Source organism: Seriola lalandi, unplaced genomic scaffold, assembly GCF_002814215.2.
Source record: "Seriola lalandi dorsalis isolate HSWRI2012SDOR001 ecotype SW California unplaced genomic scaffold, Sedor1 jcf7180002054466, whole genome shotgun sequence".
Taxonomy (NCBI): Eukaryota; Metazoa; Chordata; class Actinopteri; order Carangiformes; family Carangidae; genus Seriola; species Seriola lalandi.
In genome coordinates this window covers 190,623-211,330 of record NW_019525019.1, presented here as the reverse complement: position 1 = coordinate 211,330, position 20,708 = coordinate 190,623, and the positions used below count along the sequence as shown (strand labels likewise).

Sequence of the window (20,708 nt, the reverse complement as noted above, 5' to 3'; positions counted from 1 at the left end):
ATATAGTAAGGTATACAAATGTCATAGTAAAGTAAGGTATAAAAACGCCAAAAAAAGTCATAGTATAGTAAGGTATCAAAAATGTCCAAAAATGTCATAGTATAGTAAGGCGTCAAAAATGTCCAAAAATGTCATAGTATAGTAAGGCGTCAAAAATGTCCAAAAATGTCATTGTGTAGTAAGGCGTCAAAAATGTCATAGTATAGTTAGGCATATAAATGTCATAGTATAGTAAGGTATAAAAACACCAAAAAACATCATAGTATAGTAAGGCGTCAAAAATGTCATAATATAGCAAAGTGTCAAAAATGTTCAGAAACGTCATAGTATTGTAAGGCATACAAACGTCATAGTATAGTAAGGCATAAAGCGTCAAAAAACATCATAATATAGTTAAGTGTCAAAAATGTCCAAAAATGTCATAGTATAGTAAGGCATCAAAAATGTCCAAAAATGTCAAAGTATAGTTAGGCATACAAATGTTATAGTATAGTATGGTATAAAAACGCCAAAAAACGTCATAGTATAGTAAGGCATCAAAAATATCCAAAAATGTCATAGTGTAGTTAAGTGTCAAAAATGTCCAAAAACGTAATAATATAGTTAAGTGTCAAAAATGTCCAAAAACGTCATAGTATCGTATGGTATAAAAAGGCCAAAAAACGGCATCAAAAAATGTCCAAAAGTGTCATTGTGTAGCAAGGCGTCAAAAATGTCATAGTATAGTTAGGCGTCAAAAATGTCCAAAAATGTCATTGTGTAGTAAGGCGTCAAAAACGTCATAGTGTAGTAAAGTGTCAAAAATGTCCAAAAACGTAATAGTGTTGTAAGGCATACAAATGTCATAGTATAGTAAGGCATAAAACGTCAAATATCATCATAATATAGTTAAGATTCATAAATGTCCAAAAACGTCATAGTATCGTATGGTATAAAAACGCCAAAAAACGTAATAGTATAGTAAGGTGTCAAAAATGTCATAATATAGTAAGGTATACAAATGTCATAGTAAAGTAAGGTATAAAAACGCCAAAAAAAGTCATAGTATAGTAAGGTATCAAAAATGTCCAAAAATGTCATAGTATAGTAAGGCGTCAAAAATGTCCAAAAATGTCATAGTATAGTACGGCGTCAAAAATGTCCAAAAGTGTCATTGTGTAGTAAGGCGTCAAAAATGTCATAGTATAGTTAGGCGTCAAAAATGTCCAAAAATGTCATTGTGTAGTAAGGCGTCAAAAACGTCATAGTATAGAAAGGCGTCAAAAATGTCATAGTATAGTAAGGTATAAAAACACCAAAAAACATCATAGTATAGTAAAGAGTCAAAAATGTCCAAAAATGTCGTAGCATAGTAAGGAATAAAAACACCAAAAAACATCATAGTATAGTAAGACATCAAAAATGTCCAAAACCGTCTTTGTGTAGTAAGGTGACAAAATGTCATAGTATATTAAGGTATAAAATTGTCAAAAAACATCATATATAGTAAAGCATCAAAAATTTCCAAAAATGCCATAGTATAGTAAGGCATTAAGATTCATAGTATAGTAAGGCGTCAAAAATGTCACAGTATAGTAAGGTATAAAAAATGTCTTAAAAACATAGTATAGTAAGGCCTAAAAAATGTCTTAAAAACATAGTATAGTAAGGCCTAAAAAATGTCTTAAAAACATAGTATAGTAAGGCATGGAAGGTTATTGAGCATTTTATGAAACTTTCTCCATGTTTCTATAAACCATGAGGCATTTCAGATGTGACCTCTATGACAGGGCGGAGCCACCTGGAGTAATGAGTGTGGTCCGGACCAAAGTAGCATGTAACTTCTAATTAGAGTGTTTGCTAATGTGCTAGCTATTCATGTAATTCCATAGAACACACAGCAGTTTTTAACAAGCTACAGCTACCTGAACACCTGGAAATGGTGGGGTCTGCAGTCCCCTGCAAAACTGGTGCTCTTAGCAAATTATGTTACACAGCCACAGCAGCAGATAAGCAACTTTATGAGAAAAAAAAAACATAGTTTTGGCAAAGATATACACGTTTATAATGGAGGAATGGGTCAAAGACTAGAAAAGTGCAATGCTGAGGTCAGTGACCTCCCAAGGTCACCAGAGGTCAGATTCAAGTTGTCTCAATGTCTGAATGAATTCTCTCCATCAAGGAATCAGTTAAAATTCAGATTTTAAATTGTGCTAAAACAGAAATTCATCTGTTGGTTAATATTTCCACAGTTCAAATGTGACATAATATTATACAACTGTGAAACAAAGACTTCACTGTGTTAGTACTAGAAAAGAAGCATTTCATCATCACTGCTGAAGACTAACTCACCGATGGCTGGAATGATGTTCACTGTCTTTAAGTTTGCTGTGGCCTGAAGAATGTTCTCAGGAAACTCTTCACCTCTGAAAAGAGCAACAACAATTGAAAGTTCCATATTTTCCTCTTCTCCTGTGTTTTAATTTGAAGTGTTGATCCATAAGAAGATATATTTGTGGTTTTAAGAACCAAAAACCATCTCAGTGTAGTTTAATATCTCCTCTATCAGTCTTCTCTCTGGAGCTCTAGTAACAACAGGTCAGTGAGCCAATCAGAAGAGAGGAAGTTCTGAGCCTTTCTTCTGATTGGATGACTGTTTTCTGAGTGATCCAATAAAAATATAGCAGATTTCAGGTAAAAACACTCAGAGAAACCAAATCTTGCAAGGTTTGGATGGTGGGTCCAGGTGGGCGGGGCTTGGTGACTGCTTTGTTGTGACATCACAAAGTTCCAGAAGTCCTGACGGCTGGTTTTAAGGCTCAGTTTCTGAATACAGGCTGTGTGCATTTCTCTGTGGACTGAGGCTTTGATACTTTCACAGTATTAATATAGAAGCTAGACCTGATCTATAATGACACTGCACATGGACACAGACCTTTACACTGGATGGGACCTTTAAAGCCCTGAGCAAAACGACAGAGCAACAAACTTGATTTAAAGTTTGAAATTTAGTTAAAGAAAAAAAGCCCTTGGTTGATGATACTCACACGTCGACTATTAACACCGACTCTCCCCAGTGTCTCTGTCTGATGAGGTCCAGTAGATACTGAGAGTCCGGTGTGGGGATGTTCAGGGAGTCCACAATGTGAAGGAAGTCCTGGGAAAACACAACACTTCAGGGTCAACACAAGTAAAATACATTTTATTTATTTACAATTGTTGCAAGAAAATTGATTCACAATTATTTTATTTTTTTTAATTGAAAAATGCCAAATATTCAGTGGCTCCAGCCTCTTAGAAGACATTTTAAAGCATCACTTTTGGCTCTGTGAAGGTGTCATCAGAACTTTTTTGACATTTTAGAATAAACAATGAATCAATCAAATTAAAGTAGTCCCTAAAATAACCAATAATGAAAATAACAGTGATTTTCAAACTACAGATTTTTAAAAAGAGGTCTATGAAATGTGTAATAAGTGATCTCTAAGATTCAAAAAGATTGACATCTGTCTTATTTCCAAGGTTCTGGTTCTGTGAATCACAAAGACTATTAACTCAAAGACTCTGGACAAACAGTCCAGATCATAATTATCTGGACAGTTACAAATGTTTTTGCTCAGATTCATCCAAATTAATCAAAACTCAGCGGACGATGTTTCATCTTTCAGCAGGACAATGACCCCGAAACACAAACCAAACCAACCACAGAGCTTTTCAGGGAGTGTTGACTGATTCCACTTGCTGGAGACCAGACTAAAGGCAGAGAGATCCCACAACAAGTAAGAGCTTGGGCTGCAGCGAAGCCTTTTCACTCCACACAGTTCTTTCTAATATTGATGTCAACCTACTCCAATCAAAGCTGAGAATTGGCACGTTAATGTTGTATCCTTTATCTTATGAAAAACAAACAATGTGTAACTTTCCAAATACTTCAGGTCTGGACTGTAAATGTTAATGTTGTTTTAAACACTGACAAATTAAACACACTTTTGGATATTCATTTAAATTAGTTTAAATTATTAGCTTCCTTGAACAGGTCTCAGTTACCTGAGTCATCTTGGAGCTCAGCGCCACTTTGAGTCCTTGCACTCGCACTTTCATGGGTAACATGTAGTAGTAACTGGTTGGCCCTCTGGGTCCGTGAGACACCCCACCTGAGAGAAGCACATCACCTGTCAGACTTCCTCTGATTTCAAACCTGTGAATTGAATAACTGAGGAGGGATGGTCACTCCCTGTACCACAGTGGTCTTATTCATATTAAAGCAGAAGAAAACAGACGAAGCATAAAACCCTAAGACTTCTCACCTCCTCTCCATATCGGTGATCGGATGCTTCCGTGACGAGCTCTTCCACTTCCTTTCTGTCTCCACGGTTTCCTGCCCCCACCTCTGACCTCTGACCTGATCTTTGTGTTGGCGTGGCTCTGAGGGAAAAAGACAATTAGTGAGGACAGGTTTTCAGCCTCTTCTGTTCTTTCAGCCACGGGTTTCATTCATAGACAGAACTTGAAACATTTATTCAAACTAGTTTAGTGGCAGACACGCATTAATGTGACATTTAACTGTAAGATTATTATAACAGGACAAAAATAATCAATGTCTTTTTCAATATCTGATCACTTTCCGGCCTAATCGCCTGACAATGACATCATGCACCACTTCATGCACACTAATAAATAATAAACAAGACATATAATAGAATATAACAGAATGTCACTGTCTCAACATTAAAAGCAACAACACAATAAAAAAAACAACAACAATTAAACACACACACGGTCAAACATCAGCATTTACAACAGTTAGAACAAATTAAATAGGATCCTCCATTGTGGGGATGATTGATCCACATGCACTCAAGCTAAGCTAAGCTAAGCTAAGCTAAGCTAAGCTAAGCTAAGCTAATGCTCAATATGTTAATGCAACTGAGTTGTGTTCAGGCTTTTTTAAAAAAAGGTTGTGACAGTTAAAACCTGCTGCTAATATTGCAGGTGACTTGAAAGACATGACAGACGCCATGATGCGTAGTTTTAGTCAACTCAGTGACTATTCTATTAAAAAATAAAAGCTTTAAAGTTATGCACATCAGGTTAGAGTTGAAGATGTCCACAGATCATCTCACAACAAAACAAGTTACAACATGGAGCCACCTGAAGACGCACAGGACAAACATCTCACAGTAAATCTATAACTTACGATTCTCTTGTAATTTCTCTGCCATATTTCAACATCGTGCAGAATATCGAGCCTGAGAGGAGAGAAAACAAAAGACTGATTAAACCAGGATTCACACAAAGTTTCCACTTCACACAGACTTTCCTCTTGTGACTGAAGATTTCAGTGGGTGTTCAGCAGGTTGTAAGTTCTGGATTTGTGGAGGTGACGCCTGAGCTGCTGCAGATCTAAACACTCTCCTGACAGAAGGTGAACAGTTGCATAAAAACTCTGAATTCCACTTTACCTCGGAGGCACCGCAAAGACGTCAGGGTGGAGGTGAGCCAAACCCAACGGCTCGCTGTCCTGCCTCTCCAGAGTCTCCACCCACGTCTGGACGGGGCTCAGGTGAGCAGGAACGACAGCATCACACTTCCTCAGGAGAGGCAGTGAACAGTCTGCGGGAGGAGGAGGACGCTCTGCAGGAGGACACAGAGGAGTAGTCAGTGATGGACGCTGTACGAGCCGTCTCAGTAGAATTTTTATGTGAATTTTCTAGCAGCTGAAACTATGTAAACTGTTAACACTAAAAGTATTTAATGAGTCTGATTTCATACTGTTTTATTTGTCTCTTAATGATAAAAATGCTCAATGCAAACAAAAACCCACGGGGAAAAACATATGATTTGATGCTTAAGTTAAATTTAAATGACACTGTTATAAAACATCAAGTAAAACAACTTTGAATACATTTTATATTGATCTCCAAACACCAAACATCAGATTAAATCCAAATTTCTAGTTTCAGACTCACTTAATCTGGCAGGATCCACGAGGTTGGTGGGCAGCAGTAAATTCGGAGGCAGAGCGCTCTGACCAGAGAACGACGATGCAAACTGAGGAGAAAACGAGACACAACAGGGAGTATGATTATGAGTAGACCTAATATCTGACAGCTGTGCAGCCTGAGAAACTGTAATTAAAACTTCATGTCTAAGCATGGCTGAAACAATTATAACTCATTACAGGTGAGTCTATGAGCTGAAAACAATGACTCTTTATATCCATCATTTGCTCTGACAGCCAAGAGTGACGTCTTCTTTGTTCCTGACAGTAAAAACACCCAAAATATTCACAACATGAAACTGAGCTGCAAGAATTAATCAATTAATAGTTTGACAGAAAATTAATCTACGACTGTTCTGATAATCAATTAATCGTTTTGATCAGATTTCAAAGACAGACTCTCTGTTTTTTTCACATATATTTCCTCTATTTTCATTCATTTAACTGACAAAATTATACAGTAAGAAACTTTAGAAATGGATTATAGTAAGTAAATCAACATTTATCCATAATTAATAAAATTTGTTTTCAACTTGTTTTACTCAGTTCCCAAAACATTCAGTTTTTTGTTGTAAATTGACAAATTGCTGTTAATCTGCCGTGTTTTAATGGTTCTGATACAAAGTTTATTGCTTCGTCTTTTTGTCTGTTGTCCTTCCTGTATAGCGCTGTGTGTCATATAGACACATTGTCATTACATATGTATGAGCTTTGAAGTGATAAAAAGAAGATAAAAGACTGTAACTGTGAATATTATGTAATTATCTCATAGTTACAGCTGCCACGTGACTTTAGCCCACCTTAGTGGAGCTAATTAAAGTCAATATTGTACTGTATGTTACCATGTGAAGTAAGTATGCTTCGTTAATGTTGCTCACCCTTTTAGCGGCTCCTCTGCCACAAACTACCAGAGAAAAACGAAGCATCTCGGTTCGGTTTTTCTTCCTCGGTTACAGTCACTTAATCTCCTCTGAAATATTTGCAAATAAACATTATAAACGGAGTAAAACCGAGTTTCTGTCGCTGTTTCGAAGCCTCACTGTTCGCTGCACGAAAGGTCGCGCCTAGTGTGTTGGCGCATTTCTATGACGTCACGTATGAACACAGCGGTTGGAGGTGGTCAAAGCTCCGGAAGCAAAAATAAAGCGGATATTGACAAAATAAAAGCAGAGATGTGGAGGGAAAATATACAATAAAAAAAAAATAAAAGCAGAAATCAACCAAATTATAAAGAATGAATGAAATACATTTTTGAATAAGAAATCAACAATTTAAAAAAGAAAATGAACAAGATAAAAGAAAAAATCAACGTAACAAAAGCAAAAATGACAAAATAAAAGTGGAAATCAACAAAATAGAAGTAAAAATGAACAAAATAATAGCGGAAATTACCAAAAGTGGACACAGATACTAATAATATCCAAAGAACTGGACTAAAAACTTAGAATTGGTAGCAAAGACAGGTGTGTGATAAATAATTGAAGGAAAACATGAAGAAAACAAAGTAAACAAGAAAGTTGCATATAGTGGGTGAGAGGATTTTTTCACGAATAACGCCATGAGTACCTCTTATTTATCTGTTAATGTCATACAAAGTGCAGTAAATAGAAAAAACCTAAATCAAATCAATACTTGCTGTGACATCCACTTTATTTGCCTTTAAAACATCACCAGTTCTCCTCAGTACACCTGCACAGAGAGAATTTCATACCAAAAACATTGAAACTTTGATGATGCCTACTTGATCTTATATTGATATAGCATTACAAGAGGATCTCTTTGACATTACCAACCAAAAACTGTTGTGATGTTCATATGAACATGTAGGTATTGTTTTAAGATAGATGTTAAAAAATGTTGACCTATCCTTTAATAAACACATTATTAGTTCTTTTTAATTGATTTATGACCATAATCTCTCTCTCTCTCTTGCGCTGCATATTGTATATGAGTTATTGATATTTCGTGAGAGAGTGCAAAAAATCTTTGTTTTAAAGGATGTTTTGTACCTGAATTCTTCTTCCATTTGAATTCTTCTTCAATTAAAATGCTGAGCCCAAACACTGTCAAGAGTATGTTTTTGAATTATTATGTATATTTTAAAATATAAATATATTGAATATTTTTGTAAACTGAACACACAAACATTTGTATGAGATGGCATATTTTATTTAATTTTAAAAATAGAGTACACACACTTAGAGATTTAAACTTGATAAAACCACAAAACATCATAACAATATAAAATATAGTGTGTACATTACATCAAATTTTAATTGCTTCACAGTCACCTTTAAAATGGCCTGACAAAGTTTATATAGTTGATTTATACAGCACAGTAATCTCCAACTATTTCATTATTATTGCTCCAAGATGTCAAACAAAAATGCTTATAAGACATCTCAACTATATACATCCCAATGAATATAAAATATGGTGGGCTTTTCAAAAGAATAAATGCACAATATAATATGTGCAAAACTTTGGCAAAACCTTGAGTGTCATAACAAAATCAGAAGTTTAACTTAACTTTAATATATATACAAACCTACTTTTCAAACACGTATGATGTAGTATAAACACTGTGTAAAAGTTTGAATTTACATATGAAACAAGTGCAAGGATGCTTCATTGTAATGTTATTTACATCATTACAAAGCTACAGGAGTGGCTTCATAAGCAAAAAACATAATTGAGGCATTAAGGGCCACATTTCTTACAAATCATAAATCATACAACAATATACAACAACTGAAGTCACAATAAAACAACCCAAAACAAAAAGCAGACTAAAAGAAACAGTTGACACTGCTTGTGGAAACATGAGTGATTTGAAACCTACACAAGGTCGGAGAGAAAGATTTTTGACCCTTTTCGGTTATTTCTATATGGAACTTCAAGGTCTATGTTTCCTGGATTAAAATCAAGCCCTCCAAGTGTGTTATATTTACGATTTGGCATCCTTTGATTTTGGGTTTGAGCGGGAAAAACAGTGACATAGTATCCATCTGAACTGCTGGGTACTCTTATTCTTGAATCATGAGAAAAATGCGGCAAACGTCCGCTAGGTACGGGCTGCATTGTTCTCTGATGCTTTGAATATGCTTCACCAGCTGGGATTCTTCTCATGTGTCTGGGGTCCCTCATGTCAATATTAACACCTGACGGGCGGATCACGTGTCCATAGTTATGTGATGTCTGGAAGTCCAGTTTTGAACCTCTGGCTCTAAGTACATGTTCCTTTCCCGTGAAATCATCAATGTTGAGATCTGAACGGATGAAATCAATATGGTGGCCAAAATTTGCATCCACCGCAGGGTAGCTGGTCCTTACTTTGGTTCTAGGTGGCTTATGTCTGATATCTCCATCTAGGTCCATGGCAGGCATTCTCATGTTAACACCTGTCATATCTGATATATGTACCTTCTTATAAGAAGGTCTTTTGAAATTTAGTGAAGGATCATCAATGTCAAGATCCGGAGATCTGAGATGCAGCTGTGGACTCCGCATTGCCATGGGCATGCTGAGGTCCATGTTTGGAGAACTAACCTTTGGACCTCTGATAATCCTCGTCAACTCTGGTGGTTTTACATTCACTTTTGCATTCGGAGGAGAAATATCCAGATGTGTTGGCCTCAGAGATGCACCGAAGTCAATATCAGACCCCGTCCTCTGAAGATCTGGGCTTTCAAACTGAGGCAGCTTGAAAGATGGGAGTTTGAATTTTCTGTCTGCCAAATCAAGATCAGTGTGAGGACCCTGGATGTTTCCAGAGGGGACATTCATGTCAAAATCTGGACCTCTTATTCCTCCTCTGACCTCAGGGGCAGTAAAGTTCATGTCTGGTCGCCCTATGTTTGGGCCATTAATATCTACATTTGGTAAATTCAGGTCAGGTAGGTCTCCGTTTATATCAATATTGGGACCTTCTGGCATCTTGATTTTTGGCTTTTTGAACTTTGCATCAGGCAAACCAATGTTGACATCTGGAGTGTTCATATCTAACTTTGGAGCTTTAAGGTCCACATTTGGTAAGCCCAACTTGGGGGCATCAAGTCCACCTTTCATCTTTGGAGCTTTGAGATTCAAATCTGGAGTTTTTAGGTCTGAATTTATGTTCAAATTTGGTCCCTTTGGTAACTTAGCATCAAAATCTGGTGACTTGAGGTCAAAGTTTGGGCGATCTAACTTTGGACCAGAAAATCCCACATCAGGCATTTTCAGATGTGGCTTTTTCATTTTTCCAGAAGGACTGCCAAAACCAACATCTGGCATTTCAAAGCCAGGTTTGGACCCTTTGAGGTTGACGTTGGGCGCATTGATGTCTGGGCCACTGAAATTGCCGTCAATCTCAGGTCCTTTTAGGTTTGGTAGACTAATTTTAGGCATTTTCAATTTGGGCATTTTCATCTTTGCTTTGGGTGAGCCAATATTGAAATCTGGTGCATTAACATCTAACTTTGGAGCTTTAAGGTCCATGTTTGGTAAGTCCAAGTCAGGGGCATTAATTCCACCCTTTATCTTTGGAGCTTTGAGACTCAAATCTGGTGCATCCAGATCTGTGTTTATGTCCATATTTGGTCCTTTTGGCAATGTGCCTGAAAGGTTAAATTTTGGCATTTTCAATTTGCCAGAGGGAGCATTAACATCCCAGTCTGGGGCATGAAGGTCTGCCTTTGGTTTTCCAAAATTTGGCATTTTCATTTTTCCAGATGGCATGTCTAAGTTGACCTTTGGGGCACTGAGGTCCAGTTTTGGGCTTTTCAGGTCAACCTTGGGCAAGTTTATGTCTGGTGCATTTATTCCACCACTGAGGTTAGGACCTGCGATATCTAGGTCTGGTGATTTGAGGTTTAAGTTAGGGCCGTCTATCTTTGGACCAGAGAGCCCGAAATCAGGCAGGTTTAAGTTTGGCTTTTTGAATTTTCCTGATGGACCAGCAATATCAAGATCTGGAATTCCTACATCAGCTTTAGGACCTTTAAGATTGACACTGGGTACATTCACATCAACATCGGGGTGATCTAAGTTTCCGTCAATTCCAGGTCCTTTTAGACTTGGAAAACTAAATTTAGGCATCTTCAATTTGGGCATTTTAAATTTTGCTTTGTGTGAGCCAATGTTGACATCTGGAGTGTTTACATCTAACTTTGGAGCTTTAAGGTCCATGTTTGGTAAGTCCAAGTCAGGAGCATCAATTCCACCCTTTATCTTTGGAGCTTTCAAATTCAAATTTGGTGCATTCAGATCTGTGTTTATGTCCATATTTGGTCCTTTTGGCAATGTGCCTGAAAGATTAAATTTTGGCATTTTCAGTTTACCAGATGGCATGTCTACATTGACCTTGGGGGTATTGAGATCTAGCTTTGGGCTTTTGAGGTCCACCTTAGGCATATTTAGGTCTGGTGTATTTATTCCACCACTGAGACTGGGACCAGAGATATCTAGGTCTGGTGATTTCAGGTCCAACTTAGGACCATCTAACTTTGGACCAGAGAACCCAAAATCTGGCATGTGCAAGTTTGGCTTTTTGAATTTTCCAGATGGACCAGCAATATCAACATCTAAGTCAGCTTTAGGGCCCTTAAAGTTGAAATCAGGTGCATTAATATCCATGTCTGGACCATCTAAGTTTCCGTCAATTTCAGGTCCTTTCAGGCTTGGGAGGTTAAATTTAGGCATTTTCAGTTTGGGCATCTTCATCTTTCCTTTGGGTGAGCCAATGTTGATGTCAGGAGTATTAATATCTAACTTTGGGGCTTTAAGGTCCATGTTTGGTAAGTCCAAGTCAGGGGCATTAATTCCACCCTTTATCTTTGGAGCTTTGAGACTCAAATCTGGTGCATCCAGATCTGTGTTTATGTCCATATTTGGTCCCTTTGGCAACGTGCCTGAAAGATTAAATTTAGGCATCTGAAGTTTGCTTGAGGGAGCATCAATATGCATTTTAGGAGCATTCAAGTCAAAATTTGGTTTCTTCATTGCTGGGAGTTGTAATTTACCTGACGGCATATCTAAGTTGACACCTGGGCCAGAAAGATCTAGTTTGGGTTTATTAAGATCCATCTCAGGCAGATTGATTCCCCCTTCAAACTTGGGAGCAGACACATTCACGTCTGGAGTTTCTAACTCATATTGAGGGGCTTTAACTTTAGGCCCAGATAACCCAAAGCCTGGCATTTTGAATTTACAAGACGGGCTTGCAATGTCCAAGCCAGGCGAGGGTACATTTAAGTCAACATTTGGGTCTGCAATTCCAGCTTTGAGACCAGGTCCAGCCAACTGCACATCTGGTCCCTCAAAATCTGGAACTTGAATGTCCGGTAAATCAAATTTGGGCATTTTAAATTTAGGAGCCTTGTACTTTCCAGATGGACCTTTAATATCAACTGATGGAGTCTCCATGGCTAAATTTGGTCCTTTTAGGTCAGCTCTGGGCAGACTTATATCAGGTGCATGAATCCCACCTTTTATATTTGGTGTTTTGAGACTTAGGTCAGGTGTTTTAACATCAGCTTCAAGTTTGCCTGGGAACCCAAATTTGGGCATATTGAATTTACCAGCTGGAGCATCCACATCTAAATCTGGAGTTTTAAGATCAATCTTTGGTTTCCTTAGTGGCACTTTGACTTCACCTGAAGGCATGTCAATGTCTGATCCATCTAGATCGAGCTGTGATACATTGACACCTGGCATTTCCAGGTCTAAGTCAGGGGATCTCTCAGACAGCCTAAGCCTGGGCGATTCTACATAATAGGAAAGATCATCCACATTTAGATCCGGCTTTTTCAGTTTCTTGGAATACTTGAGATTGAGTTTATCTGAAGGTACATCTGGTGTCTTGATCTCACATTCTGGACCACCAAGAGAAGGTCCAGAGAGGCCCAGGTCAGGCATTTTGAATTTTGGCATTTTGAAATCTTTGTTTGTTCCTTCAATGCACACTTTAGGAACGCCAGTGTCAAAGGATGGACCAGTGATATTTCCCCCATTAAGGTTTATCCCCATTTCAGGGGATCTAACATCTGAGCCTCCTATTTCTGGAGCTCTAAAAGTTCCTTTGTCTTCCAGTCCAATATGAGGTCTTTGAAGATTTGGCATTGTCAAGTCAACTGATGGACTGTCAGTGTTTGGCAGTTGTATACCACCTGTAGCGTTTACATTTGGACCTCCTGGTAAGTCTGGAGTGTTAAGCTGTGGACTTCTAGCATCAACTTTCAGTCGATTTCTTGGTACCTGAGCTCCACTTAAAGTAGTCCCACTCAAACCGAGACCCAAAGGTGGAAGGTTCAGATTGCTGCCACCTGTTAACTCTCCAGCTGCTCCAGCCGAAAATGTTGCAGATTCTGAATCAGCATCAATGTCTGTGCTCAGAGTCTTGCTTCTGAGAAGTCCAAAGTCAACTCCGAGGCGAGGCAACCCCATATCTTGTTTTAGGTTAACCTTGGATGAGCCTGCTACAGTTGGCTCACTGCTCTCACTGCCGTCCATAAACTTCTTGATTTTGGCATTGTAGAGTTTGCTGTAGGAATCCTTCAACATCTAGAAATATAAAATACAACTTGGTTACAGGAAAGCAGCTATAATAACAATTCTCTAGCAATTGGGCTAGGGATCAATTTTAGCATTGCTTCTAACAATCAATATAATGCAGATTACACCAAAAACCTTTTGTTTATGGTGGAACCTGGACTAAAACATATCATGGATCACTGCTCCATGAAGGTATAAGAAAATCCACTAGCTCAGTTTGACTTGGCAGTATTTGTAAAAACACCTACTGTCTCGGGACTCTTGGCACACTGGTCAAGATTGTCAAGGCTCCTGCTCAGGTTGCTCCTGGTGAGGACCCGGACCTTGTCATCAAACGGTTCCATTACCTTCAGTACTTTTATTACTTCCTCTTTTGACAGTTGGTCAAAATTGATTGTTGCCCCCAAAATTTCATCCCCTGAAAAGGAAAAATCAAGTGTCTACATAAAACAATAGCTTGTTCCAGACCATTTCCATTTTGTCACAGGTGCAAATCATGCTGTACTATTTAAAGGGTAGTATTTCTTAGACCCTAAACCAGACACCGGCAATACCAGTAAATTGGGCACTGGATTTTGTGTAAAGGAATCACAACAGGAAAATCAGCAGAGCAAACAAAGTTTTTAACATTTGACAGAAATGCAATCCATCACAACACCTCTGTAATATATAGCACATTTCTGAACCTTATAATTTCAGTTGATTGTTACTGACTGTTAAAAATTGGACTTTTGAAAATTCTGTACCATTTGCCTTAAAGCTTCACACATAAACAACCAAAAACATTTAATTTAGGCAATACATATAGCAGGACTATTACATCATATAATGTTTCTTCTGTGTGAAACATACACATTAACACAACCTCTGATTGAGGCAAGTGAACAGTGACGTCCTTTAATTTGAAATGCATATTCTTGTGGGGACAGCTAATTAAACTCTAACTTTAAACTGTCTTTTACATCTCACTTTCAAAACAGTCAAAGGCAATATGGAAAAAAAGCTTAAGATGTAAATGAAGAGTCATACCTTCCCTCAGACCCTGATTGGCTGAGGCCTTGTTGACGCTGGAAATACCAGCCCACCTTCTTCTGATTGTTCGAGGGTGAAGGCCTCAGAGAGGCTCCGTCCTCTCTGGTGAGACGGCTGCAAGCAAAGACATTTCATAAAGTGTTTACAACAGAAGCACTTCTCCAAACCTGACTGAAATATTACGAAACTAAAACAATATGTTGATGTTTCTTACCATGATTCTCGTGTTTCTGTCACACTTGCATGGAAAATCCCCTTTGACTAAACCTACGGAAGAAAATAAAATATTCAGTTAACACATACAGCAACTAAGGGAACGTGATATACAGCGGAGCTTTGACATACTGTATGTTTGTAACATGTTAAAGGTTAAAACAAATAAAACAAAACAGCCGGAACAGAATTTGGCCTTTAATGACACAGATGAACCAGGAGAATCCAGAAAAACAGATCTTGTCTTGAGAAAACTAATTTTTCCCATCTATACAGCTGCACACGAACGCACCACTCTGGTAGACTTGAGAGGTTTAACAGTTTTAACTGCAATTGCAAAACTTTGAAAGGAGGAAATAAGAAATACAAAATAAGAAATACGCAAATAAATTCTGCATTTGGGGAACACTAAAACTTTTATTTTATTAATGTCATTGCTGTAATTACAATTACTATTTAATACCATTATACGGTGTATATTAAGGACACAGTATCACTATGGGTTTATCTATCTGTATTTTTCTATACATTATTCAAAGAAATTTACATTTTAGACATTTCTTTAAAGAAAATTCATCATTATGTTTTACTAATGCTTATGTTGATGTTTACATCTCAGCTCAGTATATTAAGAGTTAATTTAGACCAATATAAATAAATGTATTATGAAATTCTCATATTAACACTTGCCCTGAGAGAAAGACATTTGTTCTGAAGATTAAAAAAAAAAAAAAAAGTAGCACAAAACCCTAAGCCTAAAAGCGAGAGGGTGTCAGTTTTACTGTATGCAGGTAAATAAGCGATACACAGGTAACTCAGCAGGTGCATCTCTCAGGTATTTGAGTTATGGCCTCAGGGCTGTTGTGTCATAATGCAGGACAACCACGAACAGGTTCAACGAGAGTGCTGCCAACAGGTGTTCTGTTGTTGGGCGTTTCACTTTTGAAAGCACACAAAGTCAAAATCACCACACCCACTGCTTTCGAGTACAGAAATCCTGCTGGAGCGCTGGCAGACGTCCAAACCCGACGCAGTTTGTTCTATCAGGATCAAGTGAAGTGATTGAAAAGATGAGTTGGATTAATGAAACTTTGCTCTGTGGCCTCATGAACATAAAAGTATTACAATTAGGATGCAAATCTCTGATGTGACAGTTTAAATTCAGTATTAAAGCAGACAAATTCACAACATAATCACTGTCCCACTATAGCAACAGATATACAGTGTGATCAGCCAATAAATTAACACTAACAATAATTATTGCAGTAATGATCTCAAAAATCAATATATTTATATACATTTACTACATAAAATTAAAAAATAATGTTCTTTTTAGGTGAAATTATAGAGAAAACTACAATACTTTACAGAAATAACTGCAGTCAGGTTTTTAAGATGTCAAGCTGGGACAGATTTGGGTAAATGGCAACTCAGTGATGAACCTGCACATCCCCACATGAGAATTTTATACAGTTATAATTGTATTGTAAGACAGAACAATGATGACTGATATTGATTCAATCAAACCCCCAATATAAAAATGTATATATGAAAGGTTCCTATATACTGAAAAATGTGGTTTTAAAGTTTACAAAACTTTGTTAGTTGGTGGTTTTGTGTAAAAATGTATCATGTGTCTTCCAGACTAATTCCCCTCCGTTTATTATGTGACACAAAATATTACCATCAATCAGAATTTGGTATTTAGATCATGTTACACCTTCGGCTGCAGCTGAGCAAAGGAAGCTTCTGATTTACTACTGAGAAAGTTAAACATTAAACATGTACACACAGGTAAAGCCAAAGTGCACGTGCCTGCAGTTATAAAGATGAAAACATTCAGTTGGAAAGCAGCTGGACGAAAAACAGGAGGTGGAAGAAGAGAGGGAAGTGAAAACGGACTGTGTGTGTTTTCAAAATAAAAACTAATTTTGTTCCACAATAAAGTGACATGCATCCACAGAAGGAGCAAAGGCCATGAGAGTCGAGGCTGAGGCTCGACAGAAACCACCTGGATGATGACACCAGAAACTGGAAACACCACCCACTGTCAATCGGCACTGCACAGGGTGAAGCTCACAGCTGAAGAGAAAACTTATAAACTGACCTCAGGATCCCATCAGGCAGGTGTTTCGGTCAACATCTGGCTTCCGTGTCGTTCAAACTGTCTTTGTGTCAGTCCATGCTGTTTGTCTCCGCAGGTTGAAACTGAGGAGAGGAGCGCAGGTCAGGTGTACCAATACCTCACCTGAAGCAGACGAACAGGTTCAAGTCTTAAAGGTCCCGCCTCCATTAACTGTCGGACACAGACACACACCCATTCACATCACACGCCCTCATCCTAACACACCTTGACTACCCCATGCCCGCGGCCCGTATGCATACAAACACACACGTAAGCAGACAATCACACAACTTGAATCTCTGGCGCCCTTTTTCCTCATATGTCAACTTACCTGTTCCCACATGCACATCTATGCTTTGTACACACACACACAAATTAAAAACCAGCATTAAAGCTGAAACCTTGACTTTGAAGAACCACAAATCATGAAGCAAACACTCCCCCGTCAACATGAGAAACATGCTGACCTGAGCCAAGGGAGCGGCAGGCATTCACTGTGTGAGTCACTGATTACTGGCACAAAGACAGCAGTCTGATTGAATCTGGATAGACAGAAAAAAATTAAAATAAAAGTTCAGCTGCATTCAAACAGTCATTATATAATCTCCATATGGGCTCCGATGTTATGTAAGCACATCAATGTTTTCAGGTGACCCAGCTGAAATAAAACCGGTAAGACGGCAATGTTTTATAACCGATTAAGCAGTTTTTTAAATTATCGTTATAGTTTTATTACTAATGTGCACTTAATTATAAAGTACTTTGTTGACAGGACAAAAAACAACAAACAAGAAAATTATTATTAAACATTTCAATGTAAATATTTCACACAGTATCGTCACATTGCACAAACAGTAGGTCTGGTGGCTCTGAGATATTCATCTGACATTGCAACACCAGTCATACAGTCCTTTCAATCAATGCTTGAATTTAAATAATTTAATTCAAAGTTTACATCAGAGCTGCAACAATTAATTGATAAATTGATTCGTCAATCAAAAGACAATGAACTCTCAATTACACACTAATTGTGAGTCATTTTTCAGGCAAAAATGCGCAAAAATTTGATCTTTTCGGTTCTCAAATGTTAGAATTTGCTGCTTTTCTTGGTCTTAAAGTGAATATTTTATATGGTTTTGACTGTTAATGAGACAAAAAAGACATTTAATGACGTCTCCTTCTGCTCGAGGATATTGTGATGGGCTTTTTCTGCTGTTTCTTTTATAGACTGAACAATTAATCAAAAATAATCCATAGTTGCAGCTCTAGTTGGCAAACTGTATGTCCCTGAAACATCCCAATATAGAATAAAACAGTCAGGGTGATTAAAAAAAAGAAAATTAAGAGCTTCATATTAGTATCAAAGGCCTTGAATTAAGCAGTGAATTAAAGGCTTTTCAGCGTCTTGCAGGACTGCACATGGCTGCACGCTGGCGATACATCTGACATGAACCAAAAGTTTTTCAAAATCGTTTCTTTCAGTTATAATTTACTGTTAAAGAAAAAGTAATTACTCATACATTTATTGACTGCCTACACAGAAATAGACCGGGTAATTTCATGCATTGCATCATGTTTATCAACAGAGATGTAGAGTAGTGTGTCATCACCATGGCAACAGAAATCAACATTATGTTCACTGAAGATATCGACCAATAAATACATGTTTAACTAAAAAGCAGGGGACCAAAGCAGCTTCCCTGAGGAACACCAAATTACACTATATGTTGTTATTTCTAAGACATTCAGCCTGATCTCCAGGACTATTGCATGTATTTATAACAATGTTCAGTGGCTGGCCTCAGAGCTGAGGTAGCTAGAACAGATCTAGGGTCAGGTAACTGTGCCCTTAAATCCATGTTGCTCCAGGTGGATGGATGAAGATTATTTCAACATGCAAAACGACAACACTTCATTGAGGATAGATGTTGATTTAAACCCTCATTTAACATGAAAAAGAATAAAAAATACTATATAACCGTACGTTTAGAGAGACTATCTGACCCATCATTAACTCCCACTTTAAAGAAGCAACATTGAGAATACAGATTACTGACATACAGATTCATATTAGAGTTGGACTGATGTTGTTTCAAACCTGCAGTGTCGTCTGGCCTCTCCTTTACCTGTATGCTGATATTTTTCTGCATTAAGAGCCGTAACAAATCCAGAGAAAGTGTAAAACAGAAGCTGAGGATTTTAAATAAAACTTATTTCTACAGTCTGGGTTTCAGTGGAGAGCGTTACACATCTGTATAAATTAGATTTAAATGTAACATGCCAGGCAGCAAAATTCCCCCCTCAGCTAACAGAGGGAATACATTTTTATATTTCTTCCTTTTCACATCTTAAATTATTTCCAAAATATTCCAAGATGAGCACAACTATTGTTCCCCTTAAGAAACCATATAAAGATTAAAGGAGCCTATGAAACAGCAGAACATAATGGCCCCAAATAAAACAATAAACAATCCATACGTTAAAAAAAGAACAGACTGCCGGAGAGTTTTACATAAGTTACCTGCTTGTACTAATAAATTATAACAATTCTTAGCAAGAGAAATATGCAGTGTAACAAGCAGGTAGAAAAACAAACCTGTACCACTTGGAAAGCCACACACTCTAAACTTTGAAACAATCATTTATTTCAGCTCATAAAAGTCGTAGCTAAAGATCTAAGGACGGCTCAGTCTTTTCAAGCTGAAATACACGATTGCATTGAAGTCGTGAGTGTTCAACTTTCCAATTATGATATTGTAGTTTTTCACTCAGCTCAACAAGAACATAATTCTGGGGACGACGACGCTGTTTTACCATTAAAAATAATCAATTTAAAGAAACTAAATGTCAAAAAAACATATTAGACCATAAAAGGAAATATTGTCAGTTTAAAGATGTGATGCTAAAGTTGTAAATGTGCGTGAAGAAGGACGGCACTGACAAAGGAAGCGAGTTCTCAGCAAACTTCTCCCGGATCAAGTAAAAAAATATATCTTCAGATTTCTGAAAAACTCCCTCCTCAGTGTCTCTCGGTCGTCTCTCACTGTCCCCTCCCACCGACCAGCCGGTGGAAGACGGAGCGGTCACTTTGGCAGAGAGCGGTCGGCGTGTCAAACTCTGCCACCTTCCCGCCTTGCATCACCAGCACCCTGTCGCAGTCCATGATGGTGTTGATCCTGGAGACACGGACAAAAAATGTAATTATCTTTAATATATGAAATAAGAATTCTATTGTTTAAAATCAGTCCCAGTTTGAGATTGATATATAACATTGGAAATGATGCTTTTACTGCAGCGACGTATCGACAGGACTGGACGTCTGAACTGGAAGACGTTTCACCTGTGTGCGATAGTGAGGACGGTCTTGTCCTGAAACGTCTCTCTGATGGTCTGCTGCAGCAGCTTGTCCGTCTTCTGGTCCACGCTGGCCGTGGCTTCATCGATACACAGGACCTACATGACGGGGAAACAGTGTCTCATGTTCCTACGTTATGTTATTTGATTATTTGATTATTTCAACAATAATCAACAATACAAGATGGACACAGACAACATTTATAGCTGGGTTTCTGTACTGAACTGCATTAGTGTAATTTCTTTAACTTCATTGTATGTATATACTGTTTTTAGTGGCATTACTGTTTTTTTAAAACAAGCACAAAAACATTAAAGCTCCTCCAGTGTAAAGGTCTGTGTCCATGTGTAGTGTGATTATAGATCAGCTCTAGCTTCTATATTAATACTGTGAAAGTATCAAAGCCTCAGTCCACAGAGAAATGCACACAGCCTGTATTCAGAAACTGAGCCTTAAAACCAGCCGTCAGG

General features: G+C 37.8%; 3 protein-coding genes across 3 annotated transcripts in view; all 3 read right to left on the bottom strand.

Moving 5' to 3' along the window:
- mrpl4 (mitochondrial ribosomal protein L4) overlaps positions 1 to 7,067 on the bottom strand; it is a 10,728-nt gene extending 3,661 nt beyond the window's left edge. The window contains exons 1-8 of the mRNA XM_023411456.2: positions 6,859 to 7,067; positions 5,949 to 6,030; positions 5,442 to 5,613; positions 5,177 to 5,228; positions 4,287 to 4,404; positions 4,027 to 4,133; positions 3,027 to 3,136; positions 2,332 to 2,405 (exon numbers count right to left, since the gene is read on the bottom strand). Coding sequence (XP_023267224.1) covers positions 2,332 to 2,405; positions 3,027 to 3,136; positions 4,027 to 4,133; positions 4,287 to 4,404; positions 5,177 to 5,228; positions 5,442 to 5,613; positions 5,949 to 6,030; positions 6,859 to 6,906 — 763 coding nt within the window. The 5' untranslated portion in view covers positions 6,907 to 7,067. The remainder of the gene's footprint in view (positions 1 to 2,331; positions 2,406 to 3,026; positions 3,137 to 4,026; positions 4,134 to 4,286; positions 4,405 to 5,176; positions 5,229 to 5,441; positions 5,614 to 5,948; positions 6,031 to 6,858) is intronic.
- A 1,060-nt stretch (positions 7,068 to 8,127) lies between these two features.
- On the bottom strand, positions 8,128 to 16,981 carry LOC111658792 (uncharacterized). The gene is given in 6 exon segments (XM_023411453.2): positions 8,128 to 13,522; positions 13,762 to 13,931; positions 14,543 to 14,590; positions 14,593 to 14,659; positions 14,760 to 14,812; positions 16,866 to 16,981. Coding segments are annotated over 5 exon segments (4,992 nt in total). The 5' UTR covers positions 14,763 to 14,812; positions 16,866 to 16,981; the 3' UTR covers positions 8,128 to 8,818.
- A 608-nt stretch (positions 16,982 to 17,589) lies between these two features.
- Positions 17,590 to 20,708, bottom strand: part of abcc10 (ATP-binding cassette, sub-family C (CFTR/MRP), member 10) — a 19,958-nt gene continuing 16,839 nt past the window's right edge. The window contains 2 exon segments of the mRNA XM_087175398.1: positions 17,590 to 20,059; positions 20,224 to 20,336. Of these exon segments, the coding sequence (XP_087031524.1) occupies positions 19,924 to 20,059; positions 20,224 to 20,336 (249 nt within the window). The 3' untranslated portion in view covers positions 17,590 to 19,923.